General features: G+C 44.9%; 1 protein-coding gene across 1 annotated transcript; it reads left to right on the top strand.

Annotated features, from left to right (window-relative positions):
• Positions 1-4,896: 4,896 nt before the first annotated feature.
• Positions 4,897-8,233, top strand: RASSF10 (Ras association domain family member 10). Its single transcript, XM_031614063.2, has one exon. It carries the CDS (start codon positions 5,139-5,141, stop codon positions 6,438-6,440), a length of 1,302 nt encoding a protein of 433 aa, XP_031469923.1. The 5' UTR covers positions 4,897-5,138; the 3' UTR covers positions 6,441-8,233.
• The last annotated feature ends 11,733 nt before the right edge of the window (positions 8,234-19,966 follow it).

Below are 19,966 nucleotides of genomic sequence, written 5' to 3'. Positions count from 1 at the left end.
GCATGTCGAGGAATATCACTACACCTAACACTTGATTCATATGAAGGCTAAGTATTCAATGAATACCAATGAAGACTAAGTATTCAAGCTACAACTAAGCTATTAAAGTAGTACAAAGCTGTATTCAAATACATTTCACATTTTTGGAGAAGGAAAGGTGTAAGCGTTACTTGAGTCAGATCTTTCTCATGTGTTCCCCCAAAGTACATTAGTGCAATTTCACTGAATCAAACTTCAGATATATCTATTATGCACACTGTAAGGAAAAAAAAACAAAACTGCTCTCTTCAATTATTTTTGTTCTTCATTTATGCTAAATAGCAGCCAGCAAGAAAAGAAAATCTTCAGTGTTTAAAGGGAAAGGGATTGCATTGCATCCTAAGAGTCACAGGCACGTGACTCGACAAAGAAGTAAAAGCCAGTTGGTAAAGATTTGGTTCAAAGATTAGAAGCTGGAAATCTGTATTTTCCTGGTTCTGATCTTTGCTGTGCCCCTAATCTGCAGTGTGACATTGGTTAAGCCTTCAAGGCAGGGATGGTCTCTTTCCATGCGTTCACATTACATCTAGCACATCGAGACTTCCAGGCTGTACTGTAATATAATATACGTCATTCTAATTTTCTTTAATGGTAGCCTACACACATACCTGCATTTTTCAAAGTGCTGCAGAGGGATTTACCTGTGCAGCCCCCACTTATTTCACTGGAAGACAGTTTCTCCCAACATACCCTTTTTGTAGTTTGGGTGTGAGTGCATAAAACAAAAAGTTGGATAAACTTGTCAAAGCGGTATAACTCAGCATCAGCAGCCATTATTCAAACAGGCTGCACCACAGTCTCCCCAAAGGGATCACACAAGCATGTCCTGCTGGCAATGTGAAGCAAAGAATTACCGTGTGTTGTGTTTACTATACTGGTTGCATACAGGGCACTGAGAAGCAAGGAAGTACACACAAGATGAAAGAAGCTGCAAGAAGCCAACCAAGAGTTCATAGAGCTTATAGCTTACAGAATCAGACTGGGAGATCACTACTCCTTGTAAAAGTCATCTTTACCAAAACCAACAGTTCCATCAGCGGCTTCAGTACCAAACCTGAACAAAACCCAACAGATTTCTGTCACATCTAAAGTTGATCAGCTGCATCTGTAACTTTGACAAGCTTCCCTTTTCAAAAGAAAGTCTAAGGCTACAAGCTGTTTTGACTGAAATCTGAATATTCCTGCTAATAGAGGGAGTTGTTCAAACCCTTCATTCCATGCATGCTGATTTGGTTATTCACAATATGATTTGGTTATTCAGCTTTTTACTTTCAGGAAAAATGAGGAACAAAAGAAGAAAGCATCCATGAGAAAGTGGTCTGTAAGCTCAGGTAGTCCTTTTCACTACTTACACAGCTGTAAAGATGAGCAGGCTGCTAGAGATTTCACTAACGGGCAAATTATGTTCCTATTTATTGAGACAGAAACATTAGGAAGCAACAAATATAAGTGACCAGCAGCTAAACCTCACAAAATAGGATTAACAAGAACACAGGAAGAGAAGCCAGGAAAGCAGTGTTGCTGCTCAGGATCACAACAAAGAGTAACTTCACCAGACAGTGATGGCTCAATAGATTACCAGTTGCAGCCTGCCTTTACTCATCACACTTAGGCTGTATTCTTTTGAACTGTAACCTCAGGAAAAACAAGTAAATTGTCCTGAGAGTGATCTAAAAAGTAAAAGCAACTTCTATGTGGAAAAAGAAAAAAATACCCGGAATCCAAATCCTTACTCTTTTTTCCACCTAAATTTCAAAATTAAGTGAATTCTGTGTCTCAAACACAGTTTTCTAAGACTTCCTCCTCTTTCCTACTGTATAAAATTTGGAAGCAGGAAATAAATGTTTATCCCTTTCTTTTAGGTTGCAACTATTCAGTTCTTGCATCATTTTATTTATTGAAAATATCAGGGCTGCAATTTCATTCTGGCAACTCAGCAACCTGCCACAAACAACAACAAAACAGACACCTCACTATGCAGCCCTATAATAGGGGATGCTGGTTTTATTGCAAAAGTCATGGGAATTTACTTGCACACCTCAAAGTACTACACAAATAGCCTCTGTATTACAGAAGATCATGCTTATCACCTTTTACATTTTAAATTGGTGATGTTTATTAGAGAAGACCTAGGTATTATATACCATTGCTCTGTAACGGGCTGAGAGCAGAGACAAGCAGCTGCCCTTCTCTTCCATTTGACTTTGTGATGACACCACCTCAGCACATCCCACCAGTGAGGCCTGCAAGCATGCAGGCACCATCAGCTGAAGGAGGAGATGAATACACCAAAAAAGAGATGCTGGAAGAAGCCTGCATGCCACTGCCTTCCATCACCCCATAAGAGATAGAATATATTGTTAACCTTGCACTTCCATTTTATCACTGTCTGTATTTGTGGAACTAACGCAGAACCTTCTGCATCCACCTTTCTAATTGAATAATTAAAGGGAGAGGAAGAAAGCAAGGAGGCAGAGCACTTCTAGACAGTCAGGTTTGGTGACTGAAGTCACCAGGGTGAAGAAACGCAGCGTGCTTCATGACACTGCTGCTGCCTTGCTATATGACCTTAGGCAAGGCACTGGACTCCTTTATACCAGGCATTCTTATCTGTAAAAATGAGGTAACAATGGTAGCCTTCCCTGTAGGATGCTCAGAGATCCCAGGATGGAAACAAAGGGCTACCTCTGCTCCATTGCCTGTCAGGATTCAGCCCAAATCTCCAGATAGGTGCTTAAATGCTTAGGGTGCTTATGTGTTTAAGCTCTCTAACTTTGGAATCTTTGGTGGTGTTTTCCTGAGTCTGCATGCAGACTGAAATAAAATTCCTGAGGGTTAAACTTAAGATCTAACATCACAAATTTCCAGTGCCAACCTTTTAACCACGGATTATAAATACACATCTGATAGGCTTATACTACTGAACTCGAGTGTTTGCCTCCTTAATCTCACCGCCTCCAACCAAACTGCCCACACCTTCATCCTATCTCCAGCAGAGCTGCCCTAGGGGCTTTGCCAGGGAGGCAGAGCCAGTTTTCTGCACACAGAGCTGTGGTCAGGGGAAGATGGAACAACCACCTTCCAATTTCATGGCACAAAGACAGGCTTGGGTGCCGGATAGATACAGGCAGTCAGACAAGCTGGAGCAGCTTGACCGGTGGGGAGCAGAGGTTGGGTCTTTGCATTGCACCCTGCCCTTCCTTTATTGTCCTTTGCCAGAACGAAGTAGGTACAGACGTTCCCATAGGAAATACACATAAAATGAGAGAGATCAAAATGAAATGGGTAAGGCAAGGAATGTCCGCTAAAGAAGTCAGATAGTTTCTTACTGCCTAGTTAACCCTTTCTCTCGTAGCATCTATCACTGTAGCAGATAACAAGGAACAGTGGCTGGATGAGAGCAGTAATGCTCTTCTTTTTCTATTCTCCTGCATTTTTTTTCATCTTGAGCCTTTCAGAGGCAAAGCCAAGGCATACAGTCCCATTTTTTTGCCCCCTTCCTGCTCAACCCCATCCCATTTTGGGGCAATGAGAGCTCTTGGGTTTGTCCTGAAGTTGGTATGTTCCCCTCTGCCAAGCAGGAGCCAAGGATGCTTTCAGGCACAACCAACACACAGGACAAAAAGGCTGTTTTCACCTCAGGAATGGACTTTCATCAGCAAACAACAAAAGCATACAGATCCAGCACCTCAGACACATTGAAGCCCCTGAAATCAGCAGCAGCAAACTTGATCATGGGAGAGGGATTTGTACCCTTACTGTAGGGTGACTGGTATTAGGAAGCAAAGTCAGCCTGGTGCTGACACCCCTATCTCGCATGCCCTTATTCAACACACAGTGGCCATGGAACTCTTTAACCTGGAATAGTCAAGAAAGGGACGTCAGCAGCCAGCACACGATCTGCATGACCTTCAGCTGCAGGCATGCCAGAACCCTCAGCCCACTTCCTCACTGGGCAGGAGCCTGCACTGCAGAACCATCACCATACCAAGCTGCCTTACATAGCTGGTGCACAGCACAGGCTCTTCCCTGGAACCACATCTTCCAAGCAAACAGGAGTGAAGTTGGCACAGCAGCTCGAGCTCATACACAGGGGGAGGAAGGCAGCTGCTGGGCTGCCAGGACTGTTTCAAATCCCTCTGCAGCAGATTGCTGTAACTCGTCCTATCCCACTGATTGGGGAATGGTTTACTGGCTCTGAAATCCCCCAGCACATAAAGATCACTTTCCACATTCTAAAGAGTTTTCTCCCTTTGTCCATTACTCTGCCTTCTGTACACATAGAAAAACAAAGCTCTGCCAGTCCCTGCGATGCATCGCCACACGAAATCAGTGCCACAACCCCGTGTTTTATGAGCACTTTGTACATCTCCTCATTTTAATCCACACTCGGAGACAGATCCTGTTCCCATCAAAGCACACAGCAAGCTCCCATTAAAATCTGGCTCGGCTAGTATTTTAATAACACTTAGACATTCCCGTCCTTTGCATATTTCATCTGCAAAGCGCTTTGCAAACATGAATTTCCTAATTACAGGCAGATGATTTACTAAAACTGGAAATTCCTCACTAGTTCTGGCTTTCGCTTTGAAGCTCCGGGACTCGCTCCTGTCCCTCGGCAGTTTGGAAGATCCCTCGACGCAGCTCGTTCGCAGCAGAGGCAGGGCCGAGCACCAGAAGAAAAGGCGACGGCGCCCTACCTTTCCCTCTCCGCGCCCGCGGAGCCGTACGCGGGTGCCGGGGCGGCGCTGCCCGCCGGGGCGTGAGCCGCCGGGGGCGCCCACGTGGTGGCTGAGGAAAACCCGGCGGCGGCGGCGCCCCGGCACAGCGCGGACGGCGGAGGGCTGCGCACAGCGCCGGACTCCGCACCGCGCCGGGCTCCGCGCGGGGCCGCCCCACCGGGCGAAGCGGAGAGGACCGGAGCGCGGCGCGGGGCAGGAAGGGGTGGAGCGGCCGGCGGAGCGCACGGGCGGGGAGGCGGGCGGGAGGCATCCCGGCCATGCTGCGGCCGGGCGCGGCGCCTCCGCCCAACGCTCGCGCGGAGCGGCCGCACGACCAGCCCTGAACCGGCGGTCCCGGCCGGCCGGCCGCCGCCCCCGATGGAGCCCGAGGAGCGAAAGATCTCGGTGTGGATCTGCCAGGAAGAGAAGCTGATCTCGGGGCTTTCCCGGCGCACCACCTGCTCGGACGTGGTGCGCGTGCTGCTGGAGGACAGCCACCACCGGCGGCAGCGGCCGGCGCCGCCCGAGCCCGGCGGCGGGATGCTGTCGGGGCCGCCGCACTCGTACTGCATCGTGGAGAAGTGGCGCGGGTTCGAGCGCATCCTGCCCAACAAGACGAAGATCCTGCGGCTGTGGGTGGCGTGGGGCGACGAGCAGGAGAACGTGCGCTTCGTGCTGGTGCGCAGCGAGGCCTCGCTGCCCAACGCGGGTCCGCGCAGCGCCGAGGCGCGGGTGGTGCTGAGCAGGGAGCGGCCCGGCCACGGCCTGGGGGCGGCCCGCGCCAGCCTGGCGCTCACGCAGGAGCGGCAGCGGCGGGTGGTGCGGAAAGCCTTCCGCAAGCTGGCCAAGATCAACAAGAAGCGGCAGCAGCCGCTGGCCCGGGAGGCCTCCTCGGCCGAGAGGATGGAGACGCTGGTGCACCTGGTGCTCTCGCAGGACCACACCATCCGGCAGCAGATCCAGAGGCTGCGAGAGCTGGACCGCGAGATCGACCGCTACGAGGCCAAGATCCACCTGGACCGCATGAAGCGGCACGGCGTCAACTACGTGCAGGACACCTACCTGGTGGGCGCCGGCGGCGAGGAGCCGGGACGGGAGGCGCAGCCCGCCGCCGGCCGCCCCGAGGACGACTACGCCAGGAAGTGCGAGGAGGTGCTGCAGCTGCAGGAGCAGCGGGCGCAGCAGGAGGAGCTCCTGGAGCACCTGGCCGCCGAGATCCAGGAGGAGCTCAACGAGCGCTGGATGAAGCGGCGGCGGGACGAGCTGGAGCTGGCGGCGGGGCCCGGCCTGGCCGAGGCGGACTGCCACACCACCGAGCTGAGCGGCGGCGGCGAGGGCGAGCTGCAGCTGGAGCACGAGCGGGTCAAGACGCAGCTGAGCACCAGCCTCTACATCGGCCTCAAGCTCAGCACGGACCTAGAGGCCGTCAAAAGCGACCTGGACTGCACGCAGCGGGTTTGGGAGGCCCGCGAGCGGGAGCTGCAGCGGCTGCTGGAGACGCTGGGCACCCTGGACGTGGCGGAGGCGGCGGCGGAGCCGCGCGGGGCGGCGGGGGGCGGTTGGCCGGATCCGGGGATGCGCAAGGACCGCGCCGACAACGACGAGGACTCGGACACGGGGCTGAGCTCCATGCACAGCCAGGACTCGGACTCGGTGCCCGTCTGCGAGTCCCTCGTGTAGCGCCCGCGGCGCCGCGCTCGCTGCCCGGCCGCGGGACAGGTGGGGGGCCGACGGTGCGGAGGTTGGAGCTGCGGCGCCGGGGCGCGGACGCGTCGGAAGCGGCGCCCCGCAGGCACAGAGCGGGCGCGCCGCTCCGTGCCGTTCCTGGCCTAGGAGGAGAAAGCCGCGGCGCGCTGGCGTTTCGCTCACGTCTAGGTTTGCTCGTTCCGTAAATCCCGCCGCCTGCTTCGCTCTTAAGGTTTTCGTGCCGGGCCTTTTACTTCCGCGGCTCCCGACGCTCCGCACCGTAGCGCAGGAGATCGCAGGCGCGCTGGCCGCGAGCGAAGCCCCCCGCCACGCCGCGGGGCAGCCCGCAGCCCCTGCACGGTTTCCCAGAGCTGCAAAGGCAGCGCACGGCGGAGAGCTCGGGCTGCCGGGTGCCAGCAGCCCCCGTTCCGCTGCGGACAGCCCTGGCACGAAAGCTGCTGATCGCTTAGAACTAGCGAGGAAAAGAGGTGCCCACGCTACCGAAGCTGACGCTGGGCTCCCCTAACGCCTAGGGTTTGGGAGCGTACTGCAGTTCCTTTTGGCAGTGTAAAGGGGCGATCAATCACTTCTTCAGAAAGAGCAAGCTAAAGCAAAATACAGCTGTATTAACCAGCTCTGCGTAGTGCTTCTCCTTACGTGTAGATAGGAGTGCTTTATTTTCAAGACATGTTAAGGAATCTATTAGTATCACTGTGACACTGATTGAAAATAATTAGCAGAGCCCTATGTACACAGCACAAAACCACAGTTTTGTTCTAGGCTAAATGCTGCCTGGCGGAGCTTGGCTGTACTTAAACAGTGTACAGAATCAGCTTGAGCGACTGTTTTTAATAACATAGTTTGTATCAGGCCGAGAGATTACAATGATAAAAGCATGACTCAAGCCCTAGCTGCACTACAGCTTAATCTTTTCAGTTATTCCAATAGAAAAAAAAAAAAAAACAAAAATGTAGCATCAGCTGTAACATGCATTTCACTTAACTGCCAAATCTTTCTCTGCAGCTTAACTCTTACCAAAAATATATGGACTACTCTTACAGTATGAGATGTCAGGACTTCTCTGATTTGGAATAATTAGGGAGACAGTTTAAGCAGTGAGAGACCAGAGGATGTTTAGTCAGACCTGACCGACAGCGTGAACTTCTTAAAACTTCTGAGATACTTATTTAAGGCTATTTATGAAAGTTTTCAATTGCTGATAAGAAAACATAAAAAATGATAAATCAACCTCAAAAAAACCTCACAGCTTCCTCACCCCAAGTCCAGGTCCTGCTCCTGAGCAGTGTTCTCACAGGTAGGATTCTGCTGGACAGCAAAACACACTGCAGTTCTGCGGCACAGAAGTGCTCTGAAATGCTGCTGGGGATCTGGTGATGCTGTAAGATTCCCTATATGGTATAAGTCTGGATAAATGATATTCCACTGAATAGGTCTCAGTTATAACAAACCGTAGCTTATTTTGAACACTGATCATAGAATTTTCATGTTTTAGTCAATCTTGGAAATATATTTAAAAACCTATTTTTAGACTGAATAAAATTCTTAATAAGACTAAATGCGTGTTCCCAATTTAATGTGATTAAAAAATATCAGGTCTAGGATTTTGTTTACTGTTATCTCTTGGTGTCATTTATCCTTCTGTGAAGTGAGAAGAAGGATGAACCAAGTCAACCATGAGGCTCCAGGATGCCTCATGACAGCATCGTGTGCTCACCAGTGCCTGTAGGGCTCCTCAAAGTAGAAGCAGAACATGCATTCCTTGTGTCTGGTCACTGCTGGTGTAATGTAGAAGCACTGGGAAGTGTTGGCATTTGTGATTAGATACTTTACCTTGCTCTGCAATTAGAAACATATGGGAGTAGAGCTGAAGAATAAGTCAGGGGGTGGGGAATTGTGGTGCCACACCACAGTATTTTAACCAGTGCAGGTGTAATGTGTGGGTGATGCAAGCATCTGTTGATGGCTTCTGCAGCAACTGATGTAAGCAATAAACTTGAAATTGCTTTACGCAAGTTCTCCCATTAGCCACACCAAGCAATAAAAAGAAGCATATTAGAGAAATAAGCTGCAACAGGCCATCTGTCATTGTGCTATTAATACACGTGCCAGGTATTTTGTAAAGTGCAAGGTGACGGGAGCCAGGAAGTCCAAAACTGCACAGACAAGTCTGCCTACGTATGCTCAACTACCAAAAGCCTTAAGCAGCACAGAAACATGCTGTTCCAAGCTCAGTGAGGGACATGCTGGTTAGGATACCTTGCAATGCCTGCTCTGACTCTCAGTAGCCCAGGGACTGGTGGTTCATGGTGCTGCTGATCTGCTGGTCCACGAGGGCAGGGCTGAGAGCACTACTTAAACAGAGTTACAAATGCAAGTGCAAGGGCATCAGATTTTGTTCCTGTGCACAGTCTGAATTCAAACATCTTCACAAATTCCTCTCTCTGGAACAACTATTAAAACATTAGCATAGAAAAGGAAGTCTCTGTTTGCATTGGATCAGGTAATTCTCCCTTCCCATCCTCTCTGGACTTGTATATCTTTACTTAGATAATAGAGACAAGCCACAGGATGATTGGCTTTGACAGGGAATTTGGCTGCAGGGTTTGGGTTTAGCCTGGCACACAGCCAGGGGTTAGGAAAGATTATTCTGTATCACAGGTAGAAGGGCAGGATTTTCATCTCTTTTCCATTTATGAGAGAAAGGAAGTGAGAGCAGCAGAAACAAAAACAAAAAAAAACCTTGATCAACACCAGCTTCCAGCACTGTTTAGAAAGAGGTGAAAGCTCAGAGCAATACCTGGTTTGTAATTTTTGTTCCACTCTCCAGACCTCCATCTTCTGGAGAGTCAAGATCAGTCTAATCTTTCTCTCATCTTAAGACCAGTCAAGAAGATAAATATAAATAGAACAATAATGAAAAAAAATCCCACAAAACTAAGAGCGTCATGAACTGTTTAGCATAGGTAAGCACTGCACTGCACTATTCAGTATCCTATCTGTTTCCTCAAGCAAGAGGCAGGAACAGAGGGCAGCCAGCCTTTCTCAGACAATCCTACAGAAATCAAAGGGAGTTTTGTTTGAGAGACATAATCAGACCAGAATCAGGTGTTAAGTTTCAGGCATCCTTTAAGCAAATATAATCAAGCACTGCTACCCAAGTTCTGTCTGTTTGCCTGTCCTTACCCATATTTTTCTGGCTCTACATGCCATTTTCTTTTGTGACTATAAAAGAGTTTGTGGGACTGGATGGCGAACCAAATTAAAAAAAATTGATTGGCTTTAAGTCAGGTGAAATCTCTGATGGGCCTCAATGTACAATCACACAAACACTTGTGCCAGTGACACAGTATGGTGAAAAAAAATAAGAAACTGAAGGCATCTGGTAAAGTGGAACTCAGTCTTTCAACAAGCACCATCTTCTGTTAGCTTGCATGCTGGTTAAAGCTTAGTTCTGACTGCACATATAGCCCTGTACTCAGTCTGAAGACAAGATTTCCAGTAGAAGATGAGGGCTGGAGTCAAAGCTTCACTGACATCAATCACATTCACCTATATTAAATCTGAAATGAGCTAAGGAACCCACCTTCCAGTCTTGACATTGTTTCAGAAATCCACTATCGAGCAGTGTTATCAGAACAAAGACTCCATGTCAAGTTCAATGTATTTCTAGTCCTTAGCACATGTGAGAGACCTGCCAGTCTGAATAACCACTTTGTTGGGGATATCATTTGGTGCTCTAAATAGGTGTGGGTGTATGGGGATACGTTTACAGTAATGGACACCACTGAAATGCAAAATGAATGACCTATTAATTACCAGCATTCATTCTGAAGTGTACATAGCCAGTCAATTAGAGGTTGGCTGACCTACAGTGACAGATCCTTTTCCAAACAACCTGCAAACTTAGTTTCAAAACACGAAATAATGGGGGAAGAAATTAAGTAGCTGCAAGAGATGAAAAACAAATAAGCAGTGGATAATAAAGCTTGATGATATGAAAAATATCTTCCAGGTTTACTTAAAAAATCAGAGAGACATACACATCTATCTCCCTTTCCCTCCTCATCTTCACCCTCAGTAAATTCTATGCTAGTTTGCAGTGAGCTGGGACCAGGGTTCAATACATGAAAAGAGTGGCACAAGCCATGAAATGAAATAACAGGTCTGGTGAGCTATGCTGCCTACTGAGTTGAAATATAAACCATTGCAGACTGTTGGGAGCAGTTGTCCTTTGAAGTCACTTGATATTATTGCTCCTGAACTGGCATATGAAGTTTAAAGAAATGAGCAGTGCAAAGTGCAGGGAGTCTACACAGATGTTGCTACTTTTAAACAAACTCACAATGCTAAATGAGCTTGGAAGCTTAATAAAAAGGGAAATTTTACTCAAATTGGGCTCTGTATACAAATCAGCCCAATATCTTCAAGCAAAATTCTCAAATAATATTCTCTTTAAAATGCTGCTTGCTTAATTGAATACATCACATGTGTAAAAGGCTCAGAGCAGAGCCTTTAATGCAAAGTGGATTCTCACACACCTTCACATGCTAAAAAGAACACTACAGTTGGCTGGCAATTGGCTGCCAATTCCTTAGTGTACAGTGCTAATTCTACCAAGGCATTTCAACATATCCTTAAAATTTAATTTCTCCAGGCTTTTTACACATTGCCTACACATCTGTTTGTTTACACTTAAAGTTCTGTTCTCTGGAAAGTTTTATTAAAACTCCCCTCTCTGTTCCAAAAGCAGTCCAGGAACCAACTGATGCTACCCAAAACATAGATTCCACTCCAATAGCATTTTTCCTTCTTCCTGCCAACTTAGTCCTCATCTGCTCATCAGTATCTGCTCTGAACTTCATGAGCAGCCTCCTTGCAATTGGTGGGACCCCACAGATTAGTATTAGGATCCTACTTGCTAAGAAATATGAAGTTTTTCTTCTTATACCTTGGCAAAAACTCATTATTTAGTATAATATGTGCACTCTCAGCAGTATTTCTATAGTTCTTTATGTAATGATAGTTTAAGGACATACTCTTACCAGTTGTTTCATTGTACTGTTGTTTGCTGTCTTCTTTTTTTTTTTTTTAATTAAGAAAAAGCATCTCCAAGCTACTGTCCAAGTTTTCTCCTCCTCCTAATATGAGAGGCAAGCAGTTCTCACACAAGGAAGGGGCACACCTCCTCAGACCCTATTTCTGGGGTAGCACTACTGTGCAGAGCTGATGTAAGAAAACAGTTCCTGTTCCCAGCTTTAAGAATAACTTGAGTAGTTATTCCAAGATTAACTCTCTTGGAGCACAAGCATTTGATGAAGGTACATATAGTGCTATTGTACACCAGCTGGCTGAAGGAAGCCTCGTCTACTTGTGGCCTTTTAGGTACTGTTATAATGAAAATGTTGAAAAAATTTCTCTTTCATGGCTCAGTTTCCCTAATGTTGAATCAAGTGTGTGCTCTACCTTGTTCTAAATGCTTTTAAATAGTCTTTCCCGTTTAACAGCTCACTGAAACCACTGCAGTGTGACCTCAAAATACAACTCTGCTAGGTCAGTCTTAGGATCTTATAGAATTTACTGAAGGGGAAGAAAAAAAAATAAAAAAAAATTACCTGTGACTCACAGAAGGTGCTCTTGCATATCTGTAACATACTATCATCGGCTTACTAGCACCACACTTAACATGTCTCAATTACCTGGTTATTTAGTCTATTATCTCTAAAAGAAATAATTTTCATCAGTGAAATCATACTCATAAGCATGTCTTTGGAAAATGTGTTAAAAGCCTTTAGGAAAAATATTTAATCCCTGCTACAATTTAATGTAATCCTCTTCTTTTAATCTCTTACAGTACACTTTTTGCATGTAATCAGGCTATTAGTTTACGCATTTAATAATCAGAGCAGACTAATAAGTTGCTGTGTTTTTTTCCTGCCTCACGTTGAAGCTCTACTTGACAGACGTATCTTGAGAAGAGATAAAAAGTGGCTTAGGAAATTGAGAGACATGATTCACGTTTTGAAAACAGTTCTTGTTTCAATGTGTAGTAGAATAACTTGATCATCCAATCACTTTGAATTCATTTCTACATATTTACCGACCTCAGGGTGGGATTTTTAATAACAACATTCCCTGCTTTCTATCTGTCAGGGATGGGCTTGGGTAAGAAGATGGCGTTTAGGCTCAGAGAAATTTACAAACCAGTGAGGGCAGTAAACACCTGTCTTCTTCCTTTCTCCTCCAGTATTGAGTGAAAGACCTTCCTGCCTCTGTACTGCCACAAGGTATTGGAGATGGAAGGGGACAAGAGAGCAGAAAATGAAACAATGCCACAAGACGATGGAGCTGAGCCTGAGAAATAGGAGAGAAAGAAGCTGAAGGGAATGAACAAAGAAAGGGCAAAAACCAGCAAGAAATCTGGACAATGGGAATGTAGCAGGCGGCAGGAATTACCTACTGCATTGTAGCAAAGGGATAAAATTGAAGAGTTTGTGATCTACAGCATATACCTGTGCTTCAAAACATCTCACCACAGCCATCTAACAAACAACAGCCTCAGAAAGACTGATGCCACAGAGTTTTCATGGCTTATTGACATTGTAGCCAGGTAAATGGGGAAACCTTGTGATTCTCCTGAGATTCTCTCAACAGCTATAAAACCCAGCAAGTGCAGAATTTGCACTAGGTTAGCAGACTGAGTACTTGAGGAGGAAAATATCACTCCCATTGATTTTTTTCTTTCCCTTCCAACTCATAATTACTAAATCTGGAAGAAAGAACATTTCCCTAGATGGTATGTTTATATTATCATGGTTTCTCCCCAGTGCACCCTTTTCCTAGAACAGTAAGCCTTCTCATCTGGATGCTGCTGTCGTTGCTTTAAGTGCTTACCTACATGTTTTTCCCAAAACAGTGACACAAACTAAACAGAGTATTGAACTGAATCTAATATGTAGGTTTCATGAAAAAGCAGCTTAAGACCTATTACTCCAGCTTACATGAACCAGCTTGCAAAGCATATGCAATGGCATTTCTACGTTTGTTTTGCAAACCAGTTCATGTAAAACAAGCCAGCTGAGCCAGATTTAAATTTCAGTTGTTTAAAGTCTTTTGTCATGTGTCACTGAAGTGATTCACATGGAGTTCACTTACTCTAGTTAATGAACACAATTACCATGTTTTGACTATATTAATTGGACCCACATATACACTGCTTTCTGCATTTCACCTTCATAACCACTTCCATAATCACCAACTCCTATACCTGTAGTATGCCTAAGGGAATAGTTTACCTTTACAGAGCATACATTTCAATTCTCTCACTGCCCTCTTCTTCCAATTCTTCCCCCCCAAGTTTTCCAATGTTTTTCTTTTCTTCCAGCAAGGAAGAAAAAGCGGAAAAAAATGGAAAACCACTTTTCCATTAGTGATTGAGTTCCACCTTTTCAAATACTAAGAGTGAAAGGTACCCACCAGTCCAGAAGTCACCTGCCACATGCTTTCATCTCAAATATGCTAAGTCCCTGTCATTCCAGCCACGTTTCCTTTACACGAGTCTTATAAATAAAAGAAATCCCAACAACTCAAGAAGAGAGATTTTGTTTTTTTCCTAGGTCAAAGACAAATAGATAAACAGCTTATACAAACTCTACTCTGGCCCAAGATATTGTCATCTCTATATGAGAGAAGACAAGATGATGTACTTACTTAACCCAGTGATTAATTTGTGCAATGTTTTCATCCAGAGCTAAACCTCATTCTTATTGGCATTTATATAACAATAGGACCCAGGAAGATAGAATCTTATTGCATTAACTGTTTTTAAAATATACAGGACAAGACAGCCCCTGATTTGAAGAAATTATGAAACAGACAGACAGCATAGGAGCTGCATTGACTTGACTTATTTGCACAGCAAATAAATAAATACAGAGCAGAAGACAACTCTGCTGGTTGCCAGCCTGTTTTCCTCTCTGCTAGACCCACACTTCCAGCCTGTGTTGTGGTACAGACAAAAAACAAGGTATAAATACATCTCCACCCCTTACTGCCATAGGAGAAGTATAGCAGCTAGCATGTGTAGACTTATTCAAGCTACTAAAGAAATACAGCAGGTCAAAGAGCACCAGGAAAGCATTGTACTAGACAATTACATTTCATAACCATGTTTCACAACAGTCTCAAGCCTACTATTTTGTATGCTGAGAATTTATGGTTTGAGGAAAATTTTTGGCTCATTTGAACATCAAATAGCATAAATAGCTGCATTTCTACAAATGTATTTAATTCCCATCTCCTTGATATGTTATTTTTGCAGCAAGGAGAACCACTCATATGAGAAAAATCTATCCTTGAATGGATTTTCCATTCATTCTACATCATTGGCAGCGTGTGCTTACCAAACCTATAAGTTTTGGAACTCCTTTAATAAAAAATTGTGCTCATGTTGAACTTAAGGCCTTAGCTCTAACACCTGCCTTTCTCTCCACATACTAATGTTTTCTATTTGTTACACATTGCCATGTACCTGAGTGAAGTTAGAGAAAGACAGGGATTCTGGAGGATGGAAAGCTTGATGCAAACCAACACTATGAGCTTGCAGACTGAAAGGCCAACAGTACCCTGGGCTGCAGCAAAAGAGAGGTGGCCAGCAGGGCAAGAGAGATGATTGTCCTCTGCTCTGCCCTTTGTAAAGTCCCAGTTGGAGTACTGCATCTATGCCTGTGCCCCCCAGCACAAGGAAGATGTGGAGCCGTTGGAACGGGCCCAGAGGACACCATGAAGGCAATCAGAGCTGAAGCAGCTCCCCCATCCTCCTCCAAGGCAGAATGGCCTTGTTCAGCCTGGAGAAGGTTCCAAGGTGACCTCATTAAGTACCGGAGGGCTACAAAGGGAGCTTATAAGCAAGAGAGGGACCAACCTTTTACACAGTCTGATAGAAATAGGACAGTGGGGAAGGATTTTAAGCTAAGGGAGAGGAAATGTAGATTAGATATTAGGAGGAAATTTTTTTCACTCAGAAAGCAGTGAGGCACTGATACTTGTTGCCCAGAGAAGCTGTGGATGCCCCATCCCTGTAGATGCTCAAAACCAGGTTGGATGAGGCCCTAGAAAGCCTGAGCTAGAGGGCAGCAACCCTGCCTACAGCAGAGGAATTGGAACTGGACAGTTTTTAAGGCACATTCCAGCCATTCTGTGATTCTGAGTTCTCTGAGTTCTTGACCATGAAGATCCAAACTTTGCTGTTATTTCTGTTGACATCTACACATTTTCAGTAGCCTGATGGAAACACAAACAGAATTTTGTTCTAACATTTGAGATACCTAGCAGAACACTCTGGTCATGAGTGGTGTTCCCCAGGGGTTGGTGCTGGGCCCTGTCCTCTTCAGTGTCTTTATTGATGACCTGGATGAGGGCATTGAGTGCACCCTCAGTAAGCTCGCAGAGGGCACCAAGTTGGCTGGAAGTGTGGATCTGCCTGGGGGTAGCGAGGCCCTACAGAGGGATCTGGACAGGCTGGATAGCTGGGCTGAGGCCAATGGGATGAGGTTCAACAAGACCACATACCAGGTCCTGCACTTTGGCCACAACAACCCCAGGCAACACCACAGGGTTGGGGCAGAGTGGCTGGGAAACTATGGAGGGGAAATGGACCTGGGGGTATTGATTGATGCTTGGCTGAATATGAACCAGCAGTGTGCCCAGGTGGGCAAGAAGGCCAATGGCATCCTGGCTTGCATCAGAAACAGTGATGCCAGCAGGAACAGAGAAGTGATTGTTCTCCTGTACTCAGCTCTGGTGAGGCCACACCTCGAGTACTGTGTCCAGTTTTGAGCTCCTCACTGCAAGAAAGACATTGAAGCCCTGGAGTGGGTCTTCTTAGAAAAAGGGCAACAAAGCTGATGAGGGATCTGGAGCACAGGCCTTATGAAGAGCAGCTGAAGGAGCTGGGATTGTTTGGTCTGGAGAAGAGGAGGCTCAGGGGAGACCTTACTGTTCTCTATAATCAAACCTGAAGGGAGGTAGTAGTGAGCTGGGGGTTGGCCTCTTCTCTCATGTGATAGGAGTAGAGGGAATGGCTTCAAGCTGCACCGGGGGAGATTTAGGCTGGAGGTTAGAAAATACTACTTCTCTGAAAGAGTGGTCAAGCACTGGAATGGGCTGCCCAGAGAGGTGGTGGATTCACCAACCCTGGAGGTGTTCAAGGAAAGTTTGGATTTTGTGTTGAGGGATATGGTCTAGTGAGAACTATTGGTGTTAGATGGATGGTTGGACTGGATGATCTTGTAAGTCTTTTCCAACCTTGGCATTTCTGTGATTGCTGTGAAATCAGAACATTGGGGTATTATTGCAGCCAAATCAGTGCACTGTACCTCATAATGAACAGTGAATCCATTTTCATATGATGAGAAACATTTGTAAGAGACAACAGAGCTGGTTGGGAAAGTTCAGATAAGTCTGTTGTACTTCAATTTACCAATCCAGCAAAAGCAAAACACTTCACAAAGAGCTGCTCTGGCAGTGTGATTCATGCAGTGAGCAGGTAGTGCTCAGAAGCCTGCTTGGCTTCTTCTCTGATGAGGTCTTCAGCTATTGCTGCTCTGTCTGGGTTGTGGCTGCCAACATGAAAGCTTCTCTCTTTCCATCATCCCTACATAGTAATTTCAGCTGCATAGGAGTATCAGAATCAGTATCAATAGCTACGGGACCTCATAATTATTTTCTTCAGACTATTGCTAGTCTAGATATTTATACTGAGCTCATCCCTGAGGTTCCCAGCTTTACTTAAAAAAACAAAAAACAAACAACAACAACAAAAAGCCCAACAACAACAAATTGATATTTTTAAATTATCGAAGGACACTGCCATGGAGATCTGTATTGTCATGACATTGCTTTGTTACACAAATATTCAGTCCTAAGGTTGCGTCTCATACGAGGTGCAAAAAGAACAACTCCAACCCTTTTATCCTATATCTTTTGATCTGTCTAGACTAAAAGCGTAGTTATTATGTAACACAAATGAACATTATGGCTAGTTCTGTTGTCTAGGTAGCCACAGTGATTAGTACTTAAGTTCCAAGAGTCTGGTCCCTTACCAAAAGCTTGTGTGTGGGAAAGTAGCCATGATACATAAGATGTAGTTAACCAGAGATTTTTTCATTTTCATTCAAATATCTAACAAACAAAATAGGATCTTGGACAAGAATGGAAATACCAAACTCAATTCCTTATTTATATCTTTTGTTTTAAAGTTGACAAGTAATCAAGACTTCTCTAGAAAAAATAAACTTGTATTTTAACATATACTTCAAACTAAAGAAAGGGGCTTAAAAAATATGCCCATTCCCAACAAATTATCCCCATTAATGTAGTGTTTGCAGAAATTCAGAACTCATGCCCACATACTACTCAATTACATACAAGATGACTACGGTTGATTTTGTTCTTGATCCCGTATTTAAAGTATGAATACTATTTAGACATCAGGAGATGAAAAAGTATGTCAATGAGGGACAAGCACAAATTCAAATTACTATGGAGAAAAATTAAGTTAATTTCAGTGTGGAATGTTTGTAAGCAGCATGTAATCAGTCCTCAGTTTAAATAACTTGTAATTAAATAATCTATTATTATGCTCACCAGAAAAAAAACGAGCCTTAACACGTGCAAGTGCAAAAGCTTAATATTCCAACTGCATTCAGCATTCAAAAATTGAGAACATTTTGTACACTACCATGGGCCAACACTGTTTTGTTTTTTTTTTTTTTTTTTTTACCTCTTTCTTTGTTTAAAGAAAAAAAAAATCCTTTTTGGTATGAAGTGCAGCTGAACAATCTATTGCAAGATTCACCACGAGTAACAAGGGTTAATATTCCAGCCCAAGGTAGAAATGTTAAAATTTCCATGACATCTGTGAGTGTCATACATTCAGAACTGGAGACTATCCACAAATAAATTTAAGCATACGAGATATTTTCCAGTATTGTTTGAGAAGTCTGTTGCTCATTTGTTACTTGGGAACACCCTTGCCCAATTTTCTTTTCAACAAATAGCATTATCCTTTGTACCCCCCACTCTGAAGCAATTACTCATTGCAAAAAAATAATGGAACAGTAGTCCCCAAGTGACTGTGTTCAAACATCTTTCTTGATGCTAAGCAAACACCACACCATTTTGAGTATCATGTCTAAGCTTGGCCCCATTTCTGAAAAAGGATTAGCAAAAGCCAACCTGTCTGGCAGGACTGACAGCCATTGACTTAAAATCAAACATCTTCTCCACCCCTGATTATGCTTGCAGGGCCTTCCTTTGCAAGATTTGCTGAGGGGAGAGAGGGTGTGGGTAAGGCATCAAACCCAGCTCTCAGTCTGGGATCCCAAGTCCCACTTTCAGAAGAGGTACATGTTAAAGTATAATTGGTCTCCAGTGAGGCCTATCTTCCAAAAAGTTGTTGCTTTTGAAAAATCACATGCCAAAACAGCTAGAAATGACTTAAGACTTTTTGAAAACTGTAGCCCTGCTACGTAATTCAAATGCTATGCCTTTGATACCTAGAGTTGTATGCCAACGATGGGAGAATTGTATTGTTCTAGACCAGGGGAAAACTTTTTCATCATGAGTTTCTGCAGTTTCATACAACTAACCTGTTTGGAATTGCCACTGGTGGCTTTCTTACAGTTCTAAAGGATTATGTGCAGTTCTTATAAATGTATGGAGTAAGCACAAACAAATATTCAGAATCTTCCCCAAGCCCAGATTTCCAGCATCATAGTAATGTATAGCTAGAAAATGAATTGAGACAGCACTGTCCCACCAAAGTGGTATTTTTAACGTTCACATTTGTAACACTGCAGTATTCTACTTGCTGAGCATACAAATTTCAGTACCAGATCTGATCAGCCTCACAGAGTAACTGAGAAAGAGAATCAAAGATTTACTGTGAAAGCCTAAGCTTCCGCATATCCAGCTACTTGACCTAAGTGATGCTCAACTCATGTTGAATTTGCAGGCAAGGATAAAAAAAACCCAAAAACCAAAAAACACAATGTCCTGGCTTCTGCTCCCTTTCTAAGTAGCACTCCCACGTCCAATTTACTTTCACAGAAGGAAATCCAAGTCAAGAGCTGCCACAATGAAAGGCATGAGCTCCATCAGGATGCTGACGATGAGATATATTCAAATGCACTGCATCTGAATGCCCAAATGCATTCAGCGTGTAAGAGTTCTGAAAACCTATCAGTGCCTTTGGTTAGGAAAAAAAAACAGTGCTGCAATCTTTCACTCAGGACTGCAAGAGTTTTGCTGACTGTGAACAGCATCATGGAGTCTTCTTCAGCACTGGTACCAGAACTGCTGCAGCAATACAAGCAGATCTGTTCATCTGGAACAGGTGAACAAGACCCCAGGGTTCTAGGGGTTCATACTAAGGTTCATACTTTAGATGCTAAGTGAGTGGATAATGATTAGACAGTTATTATTTTCTGCTATAAACTTAC

The sequence above is a fragment of the Phasianus colchicus genome, chromosome 5, assembly GCF_987193195.1.
Source record: "Phasianus colchicus chromosome 5, bPhaCol1.hap1.1, whole genome shotgun sequence".
Lineage (NCBI taxonomy): Eukaryota > Metazoa > Chordata > Aves > Galliformes > Phasianidae > Phasianus > Phasianus colchicus.
Note: the sequence above shows the minus strand (reverse complement) of the source record. Positions and strands in the feature narration are given on the sequence as shown.